Source organism: Grampus griseus (assembly GCF_964374135.1).
Source record: "Grampus griseus genome assembly, chromosome: 2".
In the NCBI taxonomy this organism is placed as follows: Eukaryota; Metazoa; Chordata; class Mammalia; order Artiodactyla; family Delphinidae; genus Grampus; species Grampus griseus.
The window spans coordinates 158,220,763-158,239,701 of NC_139018.1; the positions used below are offsets into that span (position 1 = coordinate 158,220,763).

The 18,939-nt window shown below is 43.8% G+C and overlaps 1 protein-coding gene across 1 annotated transcript in view; it reads right to left on the minus strand.

Annotated features, from left to right (window-relative positions):
• The window catches only part of PDSS1 (decaprenyl diphosphate synthase subunit 1), a 41,211-nt gene that overhangs the window by 3,811 nt on the left and 18,461 nt on the right, over nt 1-18,939 (minus strand). Inside the window, exons 6-7 of the mRNA XM_082647276.1 lie at nt 5,053-5,133; nt 4,839-4,952 (exon numbers count right to left, since the gene is read on the minus strand). Of these exons, the coding sequence (XP_082503402.1) occupies nt 4,839-4,952; nt 5,053-5,133 (195 nt within the window). The remainder of the gene's footprint in view (nt 1-4,838; nt 4,953-5,052; nt 5,134-18,939) is intronic.

An 18,939-nucleotide genomic window follows, 5' to 3' on the forward strand; every position in this document is an offset into this window, starting at 1 on the left:
GAAGACAAAATCTATGTTCTATAGTACTTGGCAGCAAGGTAGGATAACTGTCACCATGATCGGACTTGGGAAGCCAGGACACTGTCTAGCCTGGAGCTCTAGTCCTGGTGCTGCCACAGCTGAGCCCCTCAGCCTGCTCATCTGTGTTAGGAAGGGGCTGAGCTACCTGATCAGAAATCTCTTAGTTCTACCAACTTCCGGGTCCATGAAATAAGAGGTTAAGAGGGGTCTGGTTCTGGCTGCGGCAGTGCTCACAGCAGCTGCCAGCGCTTCCCTGGCAGTGAGCCCGAGGGATGAAAGCAGTTGTGGTCCTGTAGCCACCGCCTCGGTATTAGTAATCCTAGAAGGAAAAATAGGGCAGAGAGAGAAAAGTCTCAACTAGATGATGGCAAATGAGGAATTAAGAATGTTCCTTTCAGAGCAAAGTACGTGTCCAGACAAAGCAGAGGCTGCTAGTAACATCCTTATGAAATTTACAGAGCCGGCAACTGGTTAGTTCTTAAATGAAAACCCGTAATTAGTTTTAGGTACTGGCCTTTTAAGAATAAAAATTGAAGTTTCATAGGAAACAAATCAGGAAAGCTCAAATCAATTTTACTGGTCAAAAGTCAAATCAAGTAGGCATTGGTCTTAGTTTCTTAATACCACATTTCAAACTTGGATTTCTATAAGGCCGTATATCCTCAAAGCTAATGTGATACTGTCCTGGGCATCTGGTAAAATTACCATTTTTAGGGTAGACGAGCTTTTTCTGCAGCACCAACAACAATGGTAAAATGTGCTGATTGGGCGGTTTCTCTGATTCCTTTTACTATAAAAAGCACTGAGAAAGCAAAATTTGAAAAAAACAATTTTTTTCCTTCATTGAGTGTGACTACATCCTTCCTCTGACACATGTAGTGTGTGCAATCTTAATGTGCAAGTATCAATATCAAACTCTTCCCTGAGGCACTCCCCTGTCCCCAGAATGTGTGAGAAGAAATAAGAAATGTTAACAGGCAGATGTGCTGAGAAATAAAGTTCCTGTTGGCCTAGGCTATGATTTTACGAGTAGGAAAATCATCCGTGGATGAATCAGAGTCCAACTGTGAAATCTGTCCATAAACTCACGACAAAGGCGATCAGTAAACTGTAGTGAGCTTGTTACTCGAGCAGAACTTGGGTGACTCTAAGGCCCCAACAGTCACAGCGAGCAGAAGCCCGTGCAGCTGGTGCGGGGCTGGTGCTGGTGACAGCAGTGGAAGCACGACTACAGGCTGACATTTAGGTCTGCTGACTGATCGCAGAAGGAAGGAGAGAGCTTTTAAAGGGTATCTGGGAACTAATGGAATCTCACCAAAAAAAGAAAACACTTCCATTTGGTTTCTGAAGATCTTGAAATCCAATCTCTATTCTTTAAAGGTTTACTTTAACATAAGGTTTTTGTTTTTATAGACAGTATGTGTACACATATACCTGGAAGGACAGTCATCTCTGGGACCTCCCAGCAATCCAGAAGCTTTTCTTAAATACCCTGTTGTCAAGAAACCCCTTCAGAGAGAGGTCAAAAATAGTGAATTCCAGACAGAGGGACTTTCTATCAACAAACTCCAATTTCAAGACAACCCAGCATGCTAAATAGGGAAAGTGGTTTCCCAAGGCTGCTTGTCTTGGTCCAGTGAAACTCCATGTTCATAAGCAGAAAAGTTCAAAGACTAATTTATCTAATCTGCAAACGAAACTCACCTACCTATGGAGAAAGATGACAGACATCTTGCCACTACTCCACTAAACGGGCAGGTTAAGGACAAATACTGAAGGCCGACACTGAGACTCCTCTGAGTGTCGTCAGTGCCTTTTCAGTGCGGGATCAGCCAGTCCTCTGCTCTGGGCGGCCTCCCAGGGCTCAGGCCCATGGGGCACTTGCGCTGATCGCCACGAGCAGAGGCAGTAACACTGCAGCGTGTGGTGAAACGACTCTGGTCTTTGAAGACATGGAGTGTTTAATTGCCTGTTGTGCCGTTTACCAGAGGTTTCATTCTGGCCAAGTTTTGAGCATCACTTTCTTACTTGTAGAAGGCACATAATACCTACCACAAAAAGGAGTTGTGAGATCAGAGTTAACAAACAAAAGAATCCTTTGCAAATTATAAAAACAATGCATTTTCATTAAATAGAGATATGGCACGTTCTCATGTTATTTTTGGGACTTGTTTTACCCCAATCAATCTTAGCTCCAAAATCTTGACAAATTTCTGACCAAGAACCTAATTTTTGACAGTATAATCTGCTGTAGAGCCTAAACTTGATGTTATAGTTGAAAAGAACTTAGACGTATCTAACCTAACTTTTGGCCCATGTGCTGTGAGACAGAACAATCAGTCTGCTTAGGAAACAAGTCCTGTCCAGAGCCGCGTCGTGCTCGGCCTTATTTGTGTCCCTTTTCTAAGGCTGCACGATGTGCCTTGTAACTCCTTTTCCTGCTGCCTTCTGGACAGACAGGAAAAGCGCTGTCTGCTGAGGGTGAGTATGTGCCTTGTGATGCTGGGATTTCCCAGTGATACACACACAACTGTGGTTTGGGACACTGGAAGCTTTTGTTTGTTCCTTTTCCTTGCCTTTTTAAACCATCATTTTTTAATCTCTTGTAGGTAACTGACAAGTCAATCTGTAGGAGTGGTCCATTTCCCCGACTTTGCCCCTCCGTATCTGAACACAGAATTAGTCATACTCCTTTGTGTAGAGAAAAGCAAATGCATTTCTTTTGAAATATGTTCGTAGTGAAACACAATCAGAAGAGGCAAGCATTCTCAGTCATCTTAAAATTGAAGCAGGACTCAGCTGTTAACTTAGTATCACGGGGCTCATGACAATTATTTATACTTGTAAAGATTTCTATCAGCACAGCCCCCAAGGCTTTTTAGTAGATGCAGGCTTCTTCAGGGAAAGGTGCCTTCCTCAGGCATCCTGATAAGCCCAGGGCTGCAGCAGCTCAGTGCAGCCGGCCCAGCTTGTTTTCCTTATTCACATTTCCTCACCAGGGCCTGGGGAACAGACTCATGTCTGCAGCTGTGCACACGGCAGCCAGAGCCTTGTCTTCCGAATCTGAGGATGCCTTACGTTTACGTGGCTCATGAATCCTCTGCTTTTTTGTGGGTTAATGGTAAAAAAAAAAAAAAAAAAAAAAAGTCCCTCACTCATGCTTTAATGCACACAAGGGGATTTGACAGATTTTTGCCAGAACGCGGCACACGTATGAATACTCTTCTTGAGTTCTGGGTGGGCGAGTCAGTCTGTGTGGGAGAAAGGAGCCACTCCTAGCAGCCCTTGCACTTCTCACCTCTGCCTCAATGTCCTGAGAGGCTGCCCAGAGCCTGGTCATCAGCACCTCCATTCCCTGCCCTCGTTCCTGGGTTGACTGCTGTCCGCTACTGGGCCGCCCAAGGTAAGCGGCCCAGCCCCCAAGCATCAGCCTCCTCAGAGGGTCACCCTGTTTACGGCTCTATTAGATAGTGACCAAAAGATGACCTCTCCTTTCTTGCACCAGCAACTGATCGAAAGCAAGGTTTCTGTAATATCAAAATGGAATCATCGAGGTCTATGGAAGACATGATTTATCTTTGTAAATTTTGAGAAAGAATAGAGGCAAAATCTTCAGAAGACTAAAAGTTACACAATTTTAGATCAAAGAGCTAATTTCTGATTTCGTGGCACAGCGATGACCACTTTACTGCTTTGCTCAATAACAAATTAAATACCACTAAGATGAAAATCTATTCAAAAGCTGTCCAAACACCAGCTAAGGCTCTACTTCTTTCAAAGAGCATCTGGCACAGCCAGAAGCAGCGTGGCCAGGGGCCAAAGCAGGTTCTGGAAACGTCTGCCTTGCAAGTCACCACAGCATCTCTGCAGCTTCTCCTCAGCTTTTCATCCGTATTAAGGAGAATATAAAGGTAGCTTAACTTACTTCCTTAATTGACAGCCCCTCAACCTGGAGAAAGGAGGAATTATGTGGTTCTAGTGCATTCCACTGACTTCCTGACATTTTTGAGGCAATGGCTGAGGCTCTCTGAGAGCAGCAAACAGTCCCATTAAACTTCTAGAACTGGAGAATTTCTCATGCTTGGAGGCCTTCCTGTGCCTGTTTAAGGGGCTCTGAGGCACAGCCAAAGTCCAGCCCTATCATCAAGATGTAGACACCATCCGCCTTGTCAGTGCCCAGGACACACGGAAAGAGTCACAATGCTTCCTTACATGCACACAGTGCTTAAGTTACATAGTACCTGCACGAACATCATCTCACTTAATCCTCACAATGACCTTAGGAGGAAGGCTGTCATCTTCTCAATGTTACAGATAAGGAAACGGACAGAGTTTAGATGTGGAATGACTGGCCTGGACACCTCAGTCCTGGAACTAGGATCAAATCTGGAGCTGTGGTCTCTTAGAAGTGCTTTCCATCTCCTCATCTAACCTTCCCATCAGCCATGCCTGGAAGGTCCTGGTCCTGCAGGGCTTCTCAGCAATGTGTCCAAGGGAGTTCACAAAACCTACCTGCTAGGACTTCCCTGGTGGCACAGTGGTTAGGAATCTGCCTGCCAATGTAGGGGACACAGGTTCGAGCCCTGGTCCAGGAAGATCTCACATGCCGCGGAGAACTAAGCCCGTGAGCCACAACTACTGAGCCCGTGTATCACAACTACTGAAGCCCACGCGCCTAGAGCCCATGCTCCGCAACGAGAGAAGTCACCATAATAAGAAGCCCCCGGACCATAATAAAGAGTAGCCCTCCCTCGCCGCAACTAGAGAAAGCCTGTGCACACAGCAACGAAAACCCAATGCAGCCCAAAAAAACCTACCTGCTGACAAGCAAATAAGACGGGACCGGTGGCTAACCCGAGCTTCAGGTCGGCTGAGGTCGGCTTGCCCATCCGGTCAGAACACGAGGTGAAGTCCAGGACGTCATCTATTAGCTGGAAAGGGAGAAAGGGCTGTCACAAGCACCACACCAGTGTCCCCGCCACCCTGCCAGCTGGACCAACAGGCCACACTCTTACAAAGCAGCGGACCAACCTGAAAAGCGAGTCCCACGTTTTTTCCGTATTGATAGGCAATTTCATGTACCACTGGGTCAGGGCATCCCAGGACAGAGACCTGAAACAGAGGATCCTGAGATAGGCCGCTGGCAGGGCAGCAGCCCCGGAGGGGGAGTCACGCCTCCTTCCTCTTAGAAAAGAGGCAGTGAGGCTGGATTATGTGCAGTCAGGAGAGACTGCTATCAGGAGACCAAACACGTACAAAGTACCTGTGTTTCAAACGTTTGTAATGAAAGGATTTCAGCCTCAGATTGTTTTCTTAAACTTTAAGAAAACTCTCCTTTTCCCCCTTCTTTCACAGGATAAGCCATCTTTCCCACCGCTCAGAAAAAACTGAGTTACGACTAGACCAGTTCTGCTGGTCAGCCTTTTTGACATGCAAATGAAAGAGACTCCAGTATTTGAAATGCTGGCTTCCAGCACTCAGCAAACCTCGCCCAACTGTTGGCATTATTTTTATTTTTCTACCGACTTACCCTTGTTTTAGGGATAGATATCTAACCTGATCTTATTGTACACAGGATGTTGCCATGTTTATTTCCCCATGTGTAGTCCTTTCTTATAATACTTTTTGGTGATTTCACTTAATCCTGAAATGCTATTATTTCTTGATGTGTCTGTAATAGCCTCAAGTCTCATGCCCCTGTCCCTATTGTTTCCATATTTCTCTCATTAGAAGTCATGTAACTGTATAAAAGCCTTTTTTCCCCCTTTCCAGTGGGGGAGAAATAGGACTTCTAAGTCTTCTGTAAAACTACAAAAAACCCAGCTGGCACTGGCCACTCAGTGCGTTTCCCGCTGCTCTGCTAAGCATGCAAAGCAGGCCCGGCCACATTTCAGAGAACAGATGTGGTAAAAACCAGAATGGGGGGTGGGGGAGGAGAGGGACACTCCCCTACTGGAGAGGGAAGGTCTGTACTGACCCCCGGAGAGCCAGACGGCCTCTTCTGGCCCACAGGCACCACGTGAACTCTGTGTGTCACTGAGTCTTTCTGCGCTTCAGTTTCCTCATCTGTAAAACGGAGGCTCTTAAGTGCCTACTGCAGAGGGCTGCCGTGAGGAATACACGTGATGCTACCTGTAAACGCTCAGCACAGTGCCGGGCAGCTAGTTCTAACTCCGTATGCCTGCTGTGACTGTGAACAGTCCTCCTCCGCTCCACCGGACGCGCAAACAGGAGCCTGGAGAGTGTCCAGGCACCTCTGCTGCAGCCAGAGCACAGGACCTGCTCGGCCCTGAGAAGGTTTCTGATGACTGGATGAAGCCTGTGCCTGTATAATGTTTGGCCACACATCCTTGATAAAAAAGCGCACATCATAAAAGGCCAGGCGGCCCCTTACTTGAGTGAATAATAAACTCAACTGCTTTCACCAGCAAAGTCCTTACCACTGGCAGGCACTGACCCACAGGCTGTAGGGAGGGATCTATGAGACCACCCAGGAGACAGTGTAGAAATTTTGAAAGAAGAAATGCATCAAGTTGTCTGAGAGAATGAGTGCATGGCAAGGCTTGGGCAGCCTGGGATACGCTGAGCTCAGAACACAATGACACCCCCTTCCAGGCAGAAATAACTCATAAAGCAATTCTGTAGACAGGGTAACGCTGTTTCCTCAACACAAAGCAGCATAGAAATGCAAACTTCCTTCCTGAGAAGTCAAAGATTTTTAAAAACTCCATTCTATTTCTAAACTCAAAGAATTAAAATTTATGGAGTATATATGATGAGCACTTTACATTATCTTAGTTAAATTTCACAACATCCCATAAATATTTCTTCTGCGGTTGATGACAATAAAAGCTAACAATCACTGCGCACGCTCTATGCGCTGGGCGCTATTCTGATTTCTCCCATTTTAACTCACTGAGGAGGCAGCTGCTGAGACACAGAGGGCACCAGACATTGCAGGACAAGGAGACGGTGGAGTCAGGACTGAGCCCAGGAGGTCTCCTCCAGAGACTCTTCTTCATCACTCGGCTACACTGAGCTTCCAATGGACCTCAAAGTCAAGGCTCAGACAGGCCAAGTCACGTGGCCCAGGACGCATGAAGCCTTGAGGTCTGCCTGTGCTGCCCGCTGTGGCTCACAGGCGCAGACACAGAAGCCCGCTACTCCTCAGCGGGCAGCTTCTGGCCCCCAGGCTGGGAAGGGACATTTCTGCTCGATGTCCAGCAGTGCAGAGCAAAGAGCACCCCTCACCCCTGCAGAGGCCTACTCCCCCGACCCAGGTGCGGACTGTCTGGATCTGTCCTACCCAACCAGGAAAGGCAGAAGCGATGCAACCCCCAAAACAGAAAACAAGCGTGCTGCTGGAAATGAATGCTTCTTGTCCTTAGCATCACAGAGATGCCTCACATCTTTCTGGAGAAGGGTGGAGAACAAAGAGCGATTCGGTAAAAGAAAGCAGAGCTCAGCTAACTGTTCTGTCTGAAGCAGGCCCGCAGCCAGGCCACGTGTGCACACGTGTGTCTTTGGGGGGAAGGTCCACACCTTTCAGGGGGCTCTCCTACACCTTGCCTCAGAAGGGTCAGAAAGTCCTGTTTACACTGGCAGGGGCACAGCACTTGACGTTTATCAAGCATCTCTATCTTTAAAGGGTGTGTTTACACCACCATAAGAGTTAATATACGTACTGTGGTATTATTTATTAAAAATAATGGAGGGGCTTCCCTGGTGGCGCAGTAGTTAAGAATCTGCCACCAATGCAGGGGACATGGGTTCGATCCCTGGTCCAGGAAGATCCCACATGCCACAGAGCAACTAAGCCCGTGCACCACAACTACTGAGCCTGCGCTCTAGAGCCCACGAGCCACAGCTACTGAGCCCACGCGCCGCAACTACTGAAGCCCACGCGCCTAGAGCCTGTGCTCCACAACAAGAGAAGCCACCGCAATGAGAAGCCTGCGCACCACAACGAAGAGTAGCCCCTGCTCGCTGCAACTAGAAAAAGCCCACGCACAGCAACGAAGACCCAACGCAGGCAAAATAAATTATTTAAAAAATAACAATAATAAATAAAAATAATGGAGATTATTGGAGCTCCACCATTACATAAAAAATATCAAAACAGGTTGTTGTCAGAAACCAATGGAAAATATTGTGAGAAAACATTTTCAACATAGTTATCACAGATGATGGGCTAATATTCTTAATATATAAAGATCTCTTTAAAACTGAGAGGGAAAAAAGACCAACCACCCATTAGAAAAATGGGCAAAAGACATGAGTAGACAATTCACAAAAATTAAAGACATAAAAACGGCCCTTACGGATCTTAAAAGGAGTTCCACTTCACTCAGGAGAGATGTAAATTAAAACCCCACTGTAATACCATTTCTCATCTATCAGACGGTCAAATATTAAAATCTGAGGCCACATTCAGTTAGTGTTGCTGTAGGGAAACACGCAAGACCTGCCCCTAAACTGCTGGTGGAAACGCATACGCACAGCCCTCATGGAGGGACGTTTGATAGATTCTAACAAAACCACATACACCGTTACTTTAAAACAGAGCCCAAAGGCACACCTCTAACAACACAAAAATACATCTGCACAAGCTTAGTCACTGCAGGGTTATTTGTAGTTATATCAGAAATCGGGATGTCCGTATGTAGGAATGCTGAGTAAACCATGCCATATCCACACGGTGGGATACGATGCAGCTGTTTAAAAAGAGGAAGAGTCTACAAATCGGCATGGACTGACATCCACTGTATACTGTTAACTGCAGAAAGCAAATGCAAAAGCAACACAGAAAGCAGTAGAGTATAATACTGATTTTTGTTGTAAGAAAGGGGAAATAACATGCATGTATGTGCTCATTTGTGTAAAAAGAAACACAGGAAGGAGGAAGCAGACACTAAGGAGACTGGTGACTTACAGGGTGGGTGGAAAGGATCGGGTACGGCCAGGGTGAAAGGGATGAGCGGGCAGTCACCTCTTGTACACTTGACTTCCGGAGCCACGTTAATGCTTCACACGCTAGAAACAACAATCACCTCGAAACCAAAGCACAAAATCAGTCAGAATGGAAGGGAATCCCTAAAATGGAATAAAAAGGAACCGAACCATATTTCAAATAATAAAACCACTGCAGCGAGACAGGGGGAAAGGTAAATTTTGAACACAGAACTGTGACAATGTTATCCTCAAGCTAAAGACAAAAGGAACTATAAATACTGAACTACTAGGTTTTTTCATAGAGATATGAGCCATCAACTTTTAACCCCGTATGGTATATTCTAGGATTGAGCAAATAAATATGTTGCAGAGAATGGGGTCCACGTTTCTTACTTTTGGGGAAGGAAGTTACAAGTATGGAAAGGCAGAATGTTGGTATAAATCATGAAACCTATAGTATGATAAAAATATGATACCTCAGGGGTTTGAATAAACACAGATGGATAGAGAAAGACATAGCTATACACATATCCACATACAGAGATTATACACACACAAATTCCCTAGCTCTGTCCACTGGGAGAGCCTAGGAGCAACGATACCCAGTGTCCAGGTCTTGATTTCTAAATACCATTCTCCACCAAAAGGAACCAGCACCCCCTTGGAGAAATGATGGATCCCAGCGCTGGGGAGGACAAGACAAGCTTGGAACATCTCCTGCCAGAAATTAAGGAAGTACTGAAAGAATGACAGGGACAGATTAATAGGACACAGGAGTCAGGTTAAAGGGCCTTTCCCATTGGCCAAATACGGTACAACTGAGCATTAAAATAACAGTAATGGTTACAATCCATAGACTAAAATAGAACCCAAGAGTCCATACAGATGAGCTCTTCCTTAGAATAAAATACCAAGTCTACCGCAGAAGTGACGTGCAGGAGGAAGGATGGAATGAGCTCTTCCTTAGAATAAAATACCAAGTCTACCGCAGAAGTGACGTGCAGGAGGAATGATGGAATGAGCTCTTCCTTAGAATAAAATACCAAGTCTACTGCAGAATTGACGTGCAGGAGGAATGATGGAATGAAACCGTCATTTGGCAACTGTCTCAGGAAAGAATCACAAATAGACATTAAAAGCAGAGTCAGAGTTTGATATGAAACAGAACCATTTACATAATCTCAAAATACTTCCCCCAAATAGGGAAAAACAGTCAACTTAAATGGAAGAACCTGGTAGACATGACGTTAATCAAGTGATCAAAATGAACGGACCGGTCACAGGACAAAGGGCCATGGTGCACCCGGCCTCCCCATGTGGTGGCCTGAAGGGGCAGCACTGCTTCTGTTGTACCTGCCCCAAATTCACAAGCTTGGCCCTCACCTTGAGAAACACCAGCCAAACCAACCTGAGGGGCTCAACAACATAACCGGCCTGGACTCTTCAAGATATCAAGGTTATACAAGGGCAAAGAAAGACTGAGGAACTGTTCCAGGTTAGAAGAGACTGAAGATTCAGGACAGAGAGGGGAGCAAGATGGCGGAGCAGGAAGACGTGGCGCTCACCTCCCCCCACAAACACATAAAAATACACTGACATGTGGAACAATTCTCACAGGAAACCAACTGCAAACTGGCAGAAGATTTCATATACAACTAAAGCTACAAAAAAAGATCTCTATGTAACTGCATAGGCCGAAAAAAAAAAGGCATCAGGATGAAACTGGTGCCCCTGGGAGGGATGGTGAAGGAGGAGAGGTCCACAAAGGCAGGCCCTCACCCTGGGGAGCCCCCCGTCTGCTGGGAGGTCCACTGGGACAGACAGAGGGGCTGGAGGGGCTGGACTCTGCTCGTGAGGAGTGCATGTGTGCGGGCTTACCAGCAGTCACAGCCAAAACGGGCACTGACACCTGCCACCTCATCGCACTTCCCAGTCCAAAACGCACGCCAGACGGGGCTACTAGTATAAACAGCAGCTAGGCACTGAATCTCAGAAGGACGGAGTGGACGGGTCCTGGAGAGGACCTGGTCTAGTTGCATGGAGACAGCCGGGAGGGCCTGGTGCATGGTCCAGGCCGAACCTCAGAGCCCACTGTCTGCGTGCACATAGTGGGGCTGGGTCCGTCAGTGGTGGACTTGGTATGCAGACTTAGTGCACACACCGGGTGATGCCACAGAAATGCTCGTCTTGGGCGGACAGCCCCTGGGGAGGAGTATGCAGCAATTCATTCCCCAGCAGCTATGCTCTGGTTTGCCCGCCCCACACCGCAGCTTGGAGCTGGTTCTGGGGCCAACAGGTCCTGGGAGAGGCAGATCAAGTCCCAGGCAGCAGCACAGCCACCTGCAGCCACAATGCCCCAGCCCTTAGCACCAGCCCACTCCACACCACAGCCTAGCACTAGGTCTGGGAAAAACACAACAGAGAAAGGGACATGACCTTGGGCTGCTTCTGGGCAGAGGTGCAGATGCCTGCACTGGTGGCGCATAGTTTCATGGTGGCCACATGGGCCTCACCTGCTTCAGCACTCACCTCCTCTGGAACAGAGCACACTCTCAAGGGCAACAGAGCCTTACTGAACCCAACCCTTAGGGCACCTACTCCAACACCTGGGGAGCAGACCTTGCCCCTGACAGGGCTGTGACAGCCACAGAGCAAAGAGGAGGTCCTGCCCAACTTCCAGTGCAGGCTCTGGTCACCACAACACCAATCACACCCCTTATCAAGGGGATAATAGCCAGCACACTCTGAGGAAAGACACGGCTGGCATCCACACCAAACACAGGCCTCACACCAAAAATACTGGACTCACAGTCTACATAAAAGCACCCCTTGAAGACCACAGTAGACAACTGATTCTCCTAAATTCGTAGAAACAGAGAAAGTTAAGTGAAATTGAAAAAGCAGAGGAATTACTCCCAAAAGAACAAGAGAAATACCCTGAAAAAACAACCAATAAAACAGAGCTCACCAGTCTACTAGACCCTGAGTTCAAAAAGGAGGTAATAAGAATGCTAAAGGAGTTAAGAAAAACTATTGAAAGAAATGCAGATCACCGTAACAAGGAACTAGAAACTGTAAAGAGGGACCAATCAAAATTAGACACATCATTTATCAAGATAAAAACCAATCTAGAAGCAGACTAAATGACACAGAACAAATATGTGATCTGGAAGACAGAATAATGGATATCACCCAATCAGAACAGCACACAGAAAGACAAATGAAAAAAAATGAAAGCAACATACGATATCTATGGGATAATATAAAGTGTGCCAACCTATGCATAATAGGGGTTCCTGAAGGAGAAGAGAGAGAGAAGGGGACCAAAAATGCATTTCAAAAAATTATGGCTGAAAACTTCCCAAACCTAAAGAAGGAAATAGATAGCCATGTACAGGAAACACAAATAATCCCAAACAAGATGAACCCAAACAGACCTACAACAAAACATATCACAATTAAAATGGCAAAAGTTAAAGCTAAAGAGAGAATTCTGAAGGCAGCAAGAGAAAAACAGAGTCAGTTACAAGGGAACCCCCATATAAGGCTATCAGCTGATTTCTCTGCAGAATCTCTGCAGGCCAGAAGGGAGTGACATGATATATTCAAAGTCCTGAGAGGAAAAACCCACAATCTAGGGTACTTTAATCAGCAAGATTATCATTTAGAATAGAAGGAGAGAGAATGAATTTTTCAGACAAGCAAAAACTAAAAGAGCTCATCAATACTAAACCTACCCTAAAAGAAATATTGAAAGGCTTTCTCTAAATAGAAAAGAAGCAAGAATCTATAGGAAAGAGAAAAACACAATAGGAAAGGCAAATATATAAAAGGACTGAAGATCACTTAAATAAGACAGCACACAGATTAAAAAACAATCAAAAAATTCTGTAAAAGTGATTATAACTACAATTAACAGCAAAACGATGAACATGAAGATGTAAAATAGGACATCAAAATCACAAAATGTGGGAGACAGGAGCGAAAAAATATAGCTCTTTCAGAATGTATTTGAACCTATCAGTCTAAAGTAAGTAGATACTGTTATGAGTCTACATACTTGAACACCAGGGTAACCACAAATCAAAAACATACAACAGAGTCACAAAAACCAAAAAAGAAAGGAACTCAAGCATAATACAAAAGAAAACCATGAAACCACAAAAGGAAAAACAAAAAGAAGAAATTATCAAACAAGAACTACAAAATCGGGCTTCCCTGGTGGCGCAGTGGTTGAGAGTCCGCCTGCCGATGCAGGGGACACGGGTTCGTGCCCCGGTCCGGGAAGATCCCACATGCCGCGGAGCGGCTGGGCCCATGAGCCATGGCCGCTGAGCCTGCGCGTCCGGAGCCTGTGCTCCGCAATGGGAGAGGCCACAGCAGTGAGAGGCCCGCATACCGCAAAAAAAAAAAAAAAAAAAAAAAAAGAACTACAAAATCAACTGGAAAACAAGGTTTAAAATGGTACTAAATACATACTTGTCAATAATTACTTTAAATGTCAAATGGACTAAATGCTCCAATCAAGACACAGAATGGCAGAACGGATAAAAACAAAAAAACCCCAAAAACCTACAATATACTGCCTACAAGGGACCCACTTCAGAGCGAAAGACACACAGATTCAAAATGAGGGGATGAAAAAAGACATTTCATACAAATGGGAAGGACAAGAAAGAAGGCATAGCAATATTCAAATTAAAACAGGCTTTAAAACAAAGTGCATAAAGAAAGACAAAGAAGGACATTATACAACAATAAAGGGATCAATACAAGAGGATATTACAGTTGCTAACATATATCCACCCTATATAAGAGCACCTAAATACATAAAACAAATACTAACAGACATAAAGGGAGAAACTGACAGGAATACAATAATAGTAGGAGACTTTAACACCCCAATGACATCAATGGACAGATCTTCCAGACAGAAAATCAATGAGGCAACAGAGGTCCTAAATCACACAACAGACCAGTTGAACTTAATTGATATCTACAGGACACTGCATCTAAAAAAACCCAGAATACACATTCTTCTCAAGCATGCATGGAACATTCTCTAGGAACAGACCACATACCAGGACACAAGATAAGCCTCAACAAACTTAAGAGGACAGAAATTATTTCAAGCATCTTTTCTGGCCACAACATTATGAAACTAGAAATCAACCACAGAAAGAAAAAGGGGGAATAAAATGAACACATGGAGACTAAACAACATGCTACTGAAAAACCAATGGGCCAATGATGAAATCAAAGAGGAAATCGGAAAATACCTCAAGACAAACAAAAATGAAAAGACAACCTTACAAAAATCTACAGGATGCAACAAAAGCAGTTCTTAGAGGGAAGTTCATAGTGATACAGGCCTTCCTCAAGATATAAGAAAAATCTCAAACTAAACTACCACCTAAAATAATTAGAAAAAGAACAAACAAAACCCAAAGTCAGCAGAAGAAAAGAAATATAAAGATCAGAGAAGAAAAAAATAAAATAGAGATTAAAATATCAATAGGAACTTCCCTGGTGGCACAGTGGTTAAGAATCCACCTACTGGGCTTCCCTGGTGGCGCAGTGGTTGAGAGCCCGCCTGCCGATGCAGGGGACACGGGTTCGTGCCCTGGTCTGGGAAGATCCCACATGCTGCTGAGCGGCTAGGCCCATGAGCCATGGCCGCTGAGCCTGCGCGTCCGGAGCCTGTGCTCCACAACTGGAGAGGCCACAACAGTGAGAGGCCCGTGTACCGCAAAAAAAAAAAAAGAAAAAAGAAAGAAAAGAATCCACCTACCAATGCAGGGGACACGGGTTCGAGCCCCGGTCTGGGAAGATCCCACATGCTATGAAGCAACTAAGCCTGTGCTCCAGAACTACTGAGCCTGTGCTCTAGAGCCCGCGAGCCACAACTCCTGAGCCTGCGTGCCACAACTATTGAAGCCCGCGAGCCTAGAGTCCGTGCTCCGCAACAAGTGAAGCCACCATAATGAAAAGTCCATGCACTGCAACGAAGAGTGGCTCCTGCTCACCACAACTAGAGAAAGCCCACAGAGCAACGAAGACCCAATGCAGCCAAAAATAAATAAATAAAAAGTTTTATTTTTTTAAAAAATCAATAAAACCATGAGCTGGTTTTTTGAAAAGATAAACAATATCAACAAGCCTCTAGCCAGGAATCACCAAGAAGAAAAGAGAGGACCCAAATAAACAAAATAAGAAATGAAAGAAGAGAAGTTATAACCGATATCACAAAAATACTAAAAATCATAAGAAAATACTATGAACAGTTATGCCAACAAATTGGACAACCCAGAAGAAATGGACAAGTTTCTAGAAGCATACAGCCTGCCAAAACTAAGTTAAGACGAAACAGATAATTTGAACAGTCCAATCACTAGAAGTGAAATAGAATCTGTAGTAAAAAAAAAAAAAAAAAACTCCCTGCAAACAAAAGTCAAGGACTGGATTGCTTCATTGAGGAATTCAACCAAACATACAAAGAAGAACTTAACACCTATCCTTCTCAAACTATTCCAAAAGACTAAAGAGAAGGGAACACTCCCAAAGTCATTCTATGAAACCACCATCACCCTTACACCAAAACCAGACAAAGACATAATAAAAAAAGAAAATTACAGACCAATATCTTTTTTTTTTTTGGGGGGGGGTAACGTGGGCCTCTCACCGTTGTGGCCTCTCCCATTGCTGAGCACAGGCTCCAGACGCGCAGGCTCAGCGGCCATGGCTCACGGGCCTAGCCGCTCTGCAGCATGTGGGATCTTCCCAGACTGGGGCACAAACCTGTGTCCCCTGCATCGGCAGGCGGACTCTCAACCACTGCGCCACCAGGGAAGCCCCAGACCAATATCTTTGATGAATATAGATGCAAAAATCCTCAACAAATATTACAAACCAAATCCAATAATACATAAAAAAGATTATATACCACAATCAAGTTGGATTCATTCCAGGGTTGCAAAGATGGTTCAACATATGCAAATTAATCGATATGATACATCACATTAACAAAAGAAAAGACAAAAACCACATGATCACCTCAATAAATGCAGAAAAAGCATTTGATAAAATTCAACATCCATTCATGATAAAAACTCTCACCAACTGGATACAGAGGGAACATATCTAAACATAATGAAAGCCATTTACATCAAACCCACAGCCAACATAACGCTCAATGGTGAAAAGCTGCAAGCCTTCCCACTAAATTCAGGAACTTGACAGGGATGCCCACTCTCACCACTTCTTTTCAACATAGTATTGGAAGTCCTAGCCACAGCAATCAGGCAAGAAAAAATATAATAAAAGGTATCCAATTTGGAAGAGAAGAGGTAAAACTGTCTCTATTTGCAGATGACATGATACTCTATATAGAGAATGCTAAAGACTCTACATAAAAACTATTAGAACTAATAAATGAATTCAGCATAGTAGCAGGATACAAGATTAATAAAAAGACATCTGTTGCATTTCTTTACACTAACAATGAAATATCAGAAAAAGTAAAAACAAAACAGAACAAAACAAAACAAAACCTCATTTAAAATCACATCAAAAAGAAAAAAAACACCCAAACCAACTTAGGAATAAACTTAACCAAGGAGGTGAAAAATCAATACATTGAAAACTATATAACATTGATAAAGGAAACAGAAGATGATTCAAAGAAATGGAAACATATCCCAGTCTCGAATTGAAAGAATTAATATTGTTAAAATGGCCACGCTATCCAAAGCAATCTACAAATGTAATACAATCCCTATCAAAATACCCATGACATTTTTCACAGAACTGGAACAACTAATCCTAAGATTTACATGGAACCACAAAAGACCCAGAACTGCCAAAGCAATCCTGAGGAAAAAGAACAAAGCTGGTGGCATAACCCTTCCAGACTTCAGACAATACTACTACAAAGCTACAGTAGCAAAACAACATGGTATTGGCACAAAAACAGATAGATCAACGGAACAGGATAGAGAAGCCAGAAGTAAACGCACACACCTATGGTCAGTTGATCTACAACAAAGGAAGCAAGAATATACAACGGAGAAAAGGTAGTCTCTTCAACAAATGGTGATGAGAAAGCTGGACAGCTACATGTATATCAAGGAAATTAGAACACTCCCTCACACCATATACAAACATAAACTCAAAATAGTTTAAAGACCTAAATATAAGACATGACATCATAAAACTCCTAGAACATAGGCAAAAAATTCTTAGACATAAATCACAGCAATATTTTCTTAGATGAGTCTCCCAAAGCAAAAGAAATAAAAGCAAAAGTAAACAAATGAGACTTAATCAAACTTAAAAGTTTTTGCACAGTACTGTAAGGGAAATCATCAACAAAAAGAAAAGACAACTATGGACTGGAAGAAAATATTTGCAAATGATGTGACCATTAAGGGGTCAATATCCAAAATATACAAAGAGCTCATACAACTCAGTATCAAAAAAGCAAACAACCCAATCAAAAAATGAGCAGAAGACCTAAATAGACATTTCTCCAAAGAAGACACAGAGATCACCAACAGGCACATGAAAAGATGCTCAACATCACTAATTAGAGAAATGCAAATCAAAACCACAATGAGGTATCACCTCACACCAGTTAGAATGGGCATCATCAGAAAATCTACAAATAAATGCTGGAGAGGGTGTGGAGAAAAGGGAACTGTTGGTGGGAATGTTAACTGGTGAGGCCACTATGGAAACAGTACGGAGGTTCCTTAAAAAACTAAAATAGAGCTACCATATGATCCAGCAATCCCACTCTGGGCGTATATCCAGAAAAGATGAAAACTCTATTTCAAAAAGATACATGTACGCCAATGTTCATAGCAGCACTATTACAATAGCCAAGGCATGGAAGCAACCCAAGTGCCCATCAAGAGACGATCAGTTTAAGAAAATGTGGTGTATATATATACAGTGGAATATTACTCAGCCACAAAAAAGAATGAAATATTGCCATTTGCATGGACCTAGAGAATATTATACTAAGTGAAGTAAGTCAGAGAAAGACAAATATATGATATCGCTTATATGTGAAACCTAAAAATCAATACAAATCAATCTATATACAAAACAGAAACAGACTCACAAATATAGAAAACAAACTTGTGTTTACCACAGGGTGCAGGGATAAATTAGGAGTATGGGATTAACAAATACAAACTACTATAAGTAAAACAGATGAGCAACAGGATTTACTGTACAGCACAGGGAATTATATGCAATATCTTATAATAACCTATGGTGGAAATAATCTGATACAGATATTACTGAATCACTTTGCTGTACACCTGAAACTAACACAACTATACTACAAATGAACTATAATTCAATTAAAAAAAAAAGAAGGGCTTCCCTGGTGGCACAGTGGCTGAGAGTCTGCCTGCCGATGCAGAGGACACAGGTTCGTGCCCCGGTCTGGGAGGATCCCACGTGCCGCGGAGCGGCTGGGCCCGTGGGCCATGGCCGCTGGGCCTGCGTGTCCGGAGCCTGTGCTCCACGGCGGGAAAGGCCACAGCAGTGAGAGGCCCACGTACCGCAAAAAACAAAAACAAAAACAAAAAAAAAGGAAAAAAGAAAAAAAAAGATTCTTGACAACTAAATGCCACATGAGATCCTGGGCCAGAAAAAAATTTTTCCCATTTGTTACTGATATAACAATATTACAACAACTGTTAAAATTTGAATAAGGTCTATTTGTAGATTAGATAAGAATATCATAACCAAAAATAGGTGTTCAGCAGATATGACCCACAAACCGAAATTCTGTGGTGGCCCTCTGTAGCTTTGAAAATGAGGTAACAGGAAGACAGTCAACTGATTCCAGGCCACATGCAGCACTCGAGAGAAAAGAAATTCAGAAAGAAATGAGAAAAATACATGAATCTGCAGGATTATCATACCCAGTTCTGGGTTCAAATCCCAGCTCAG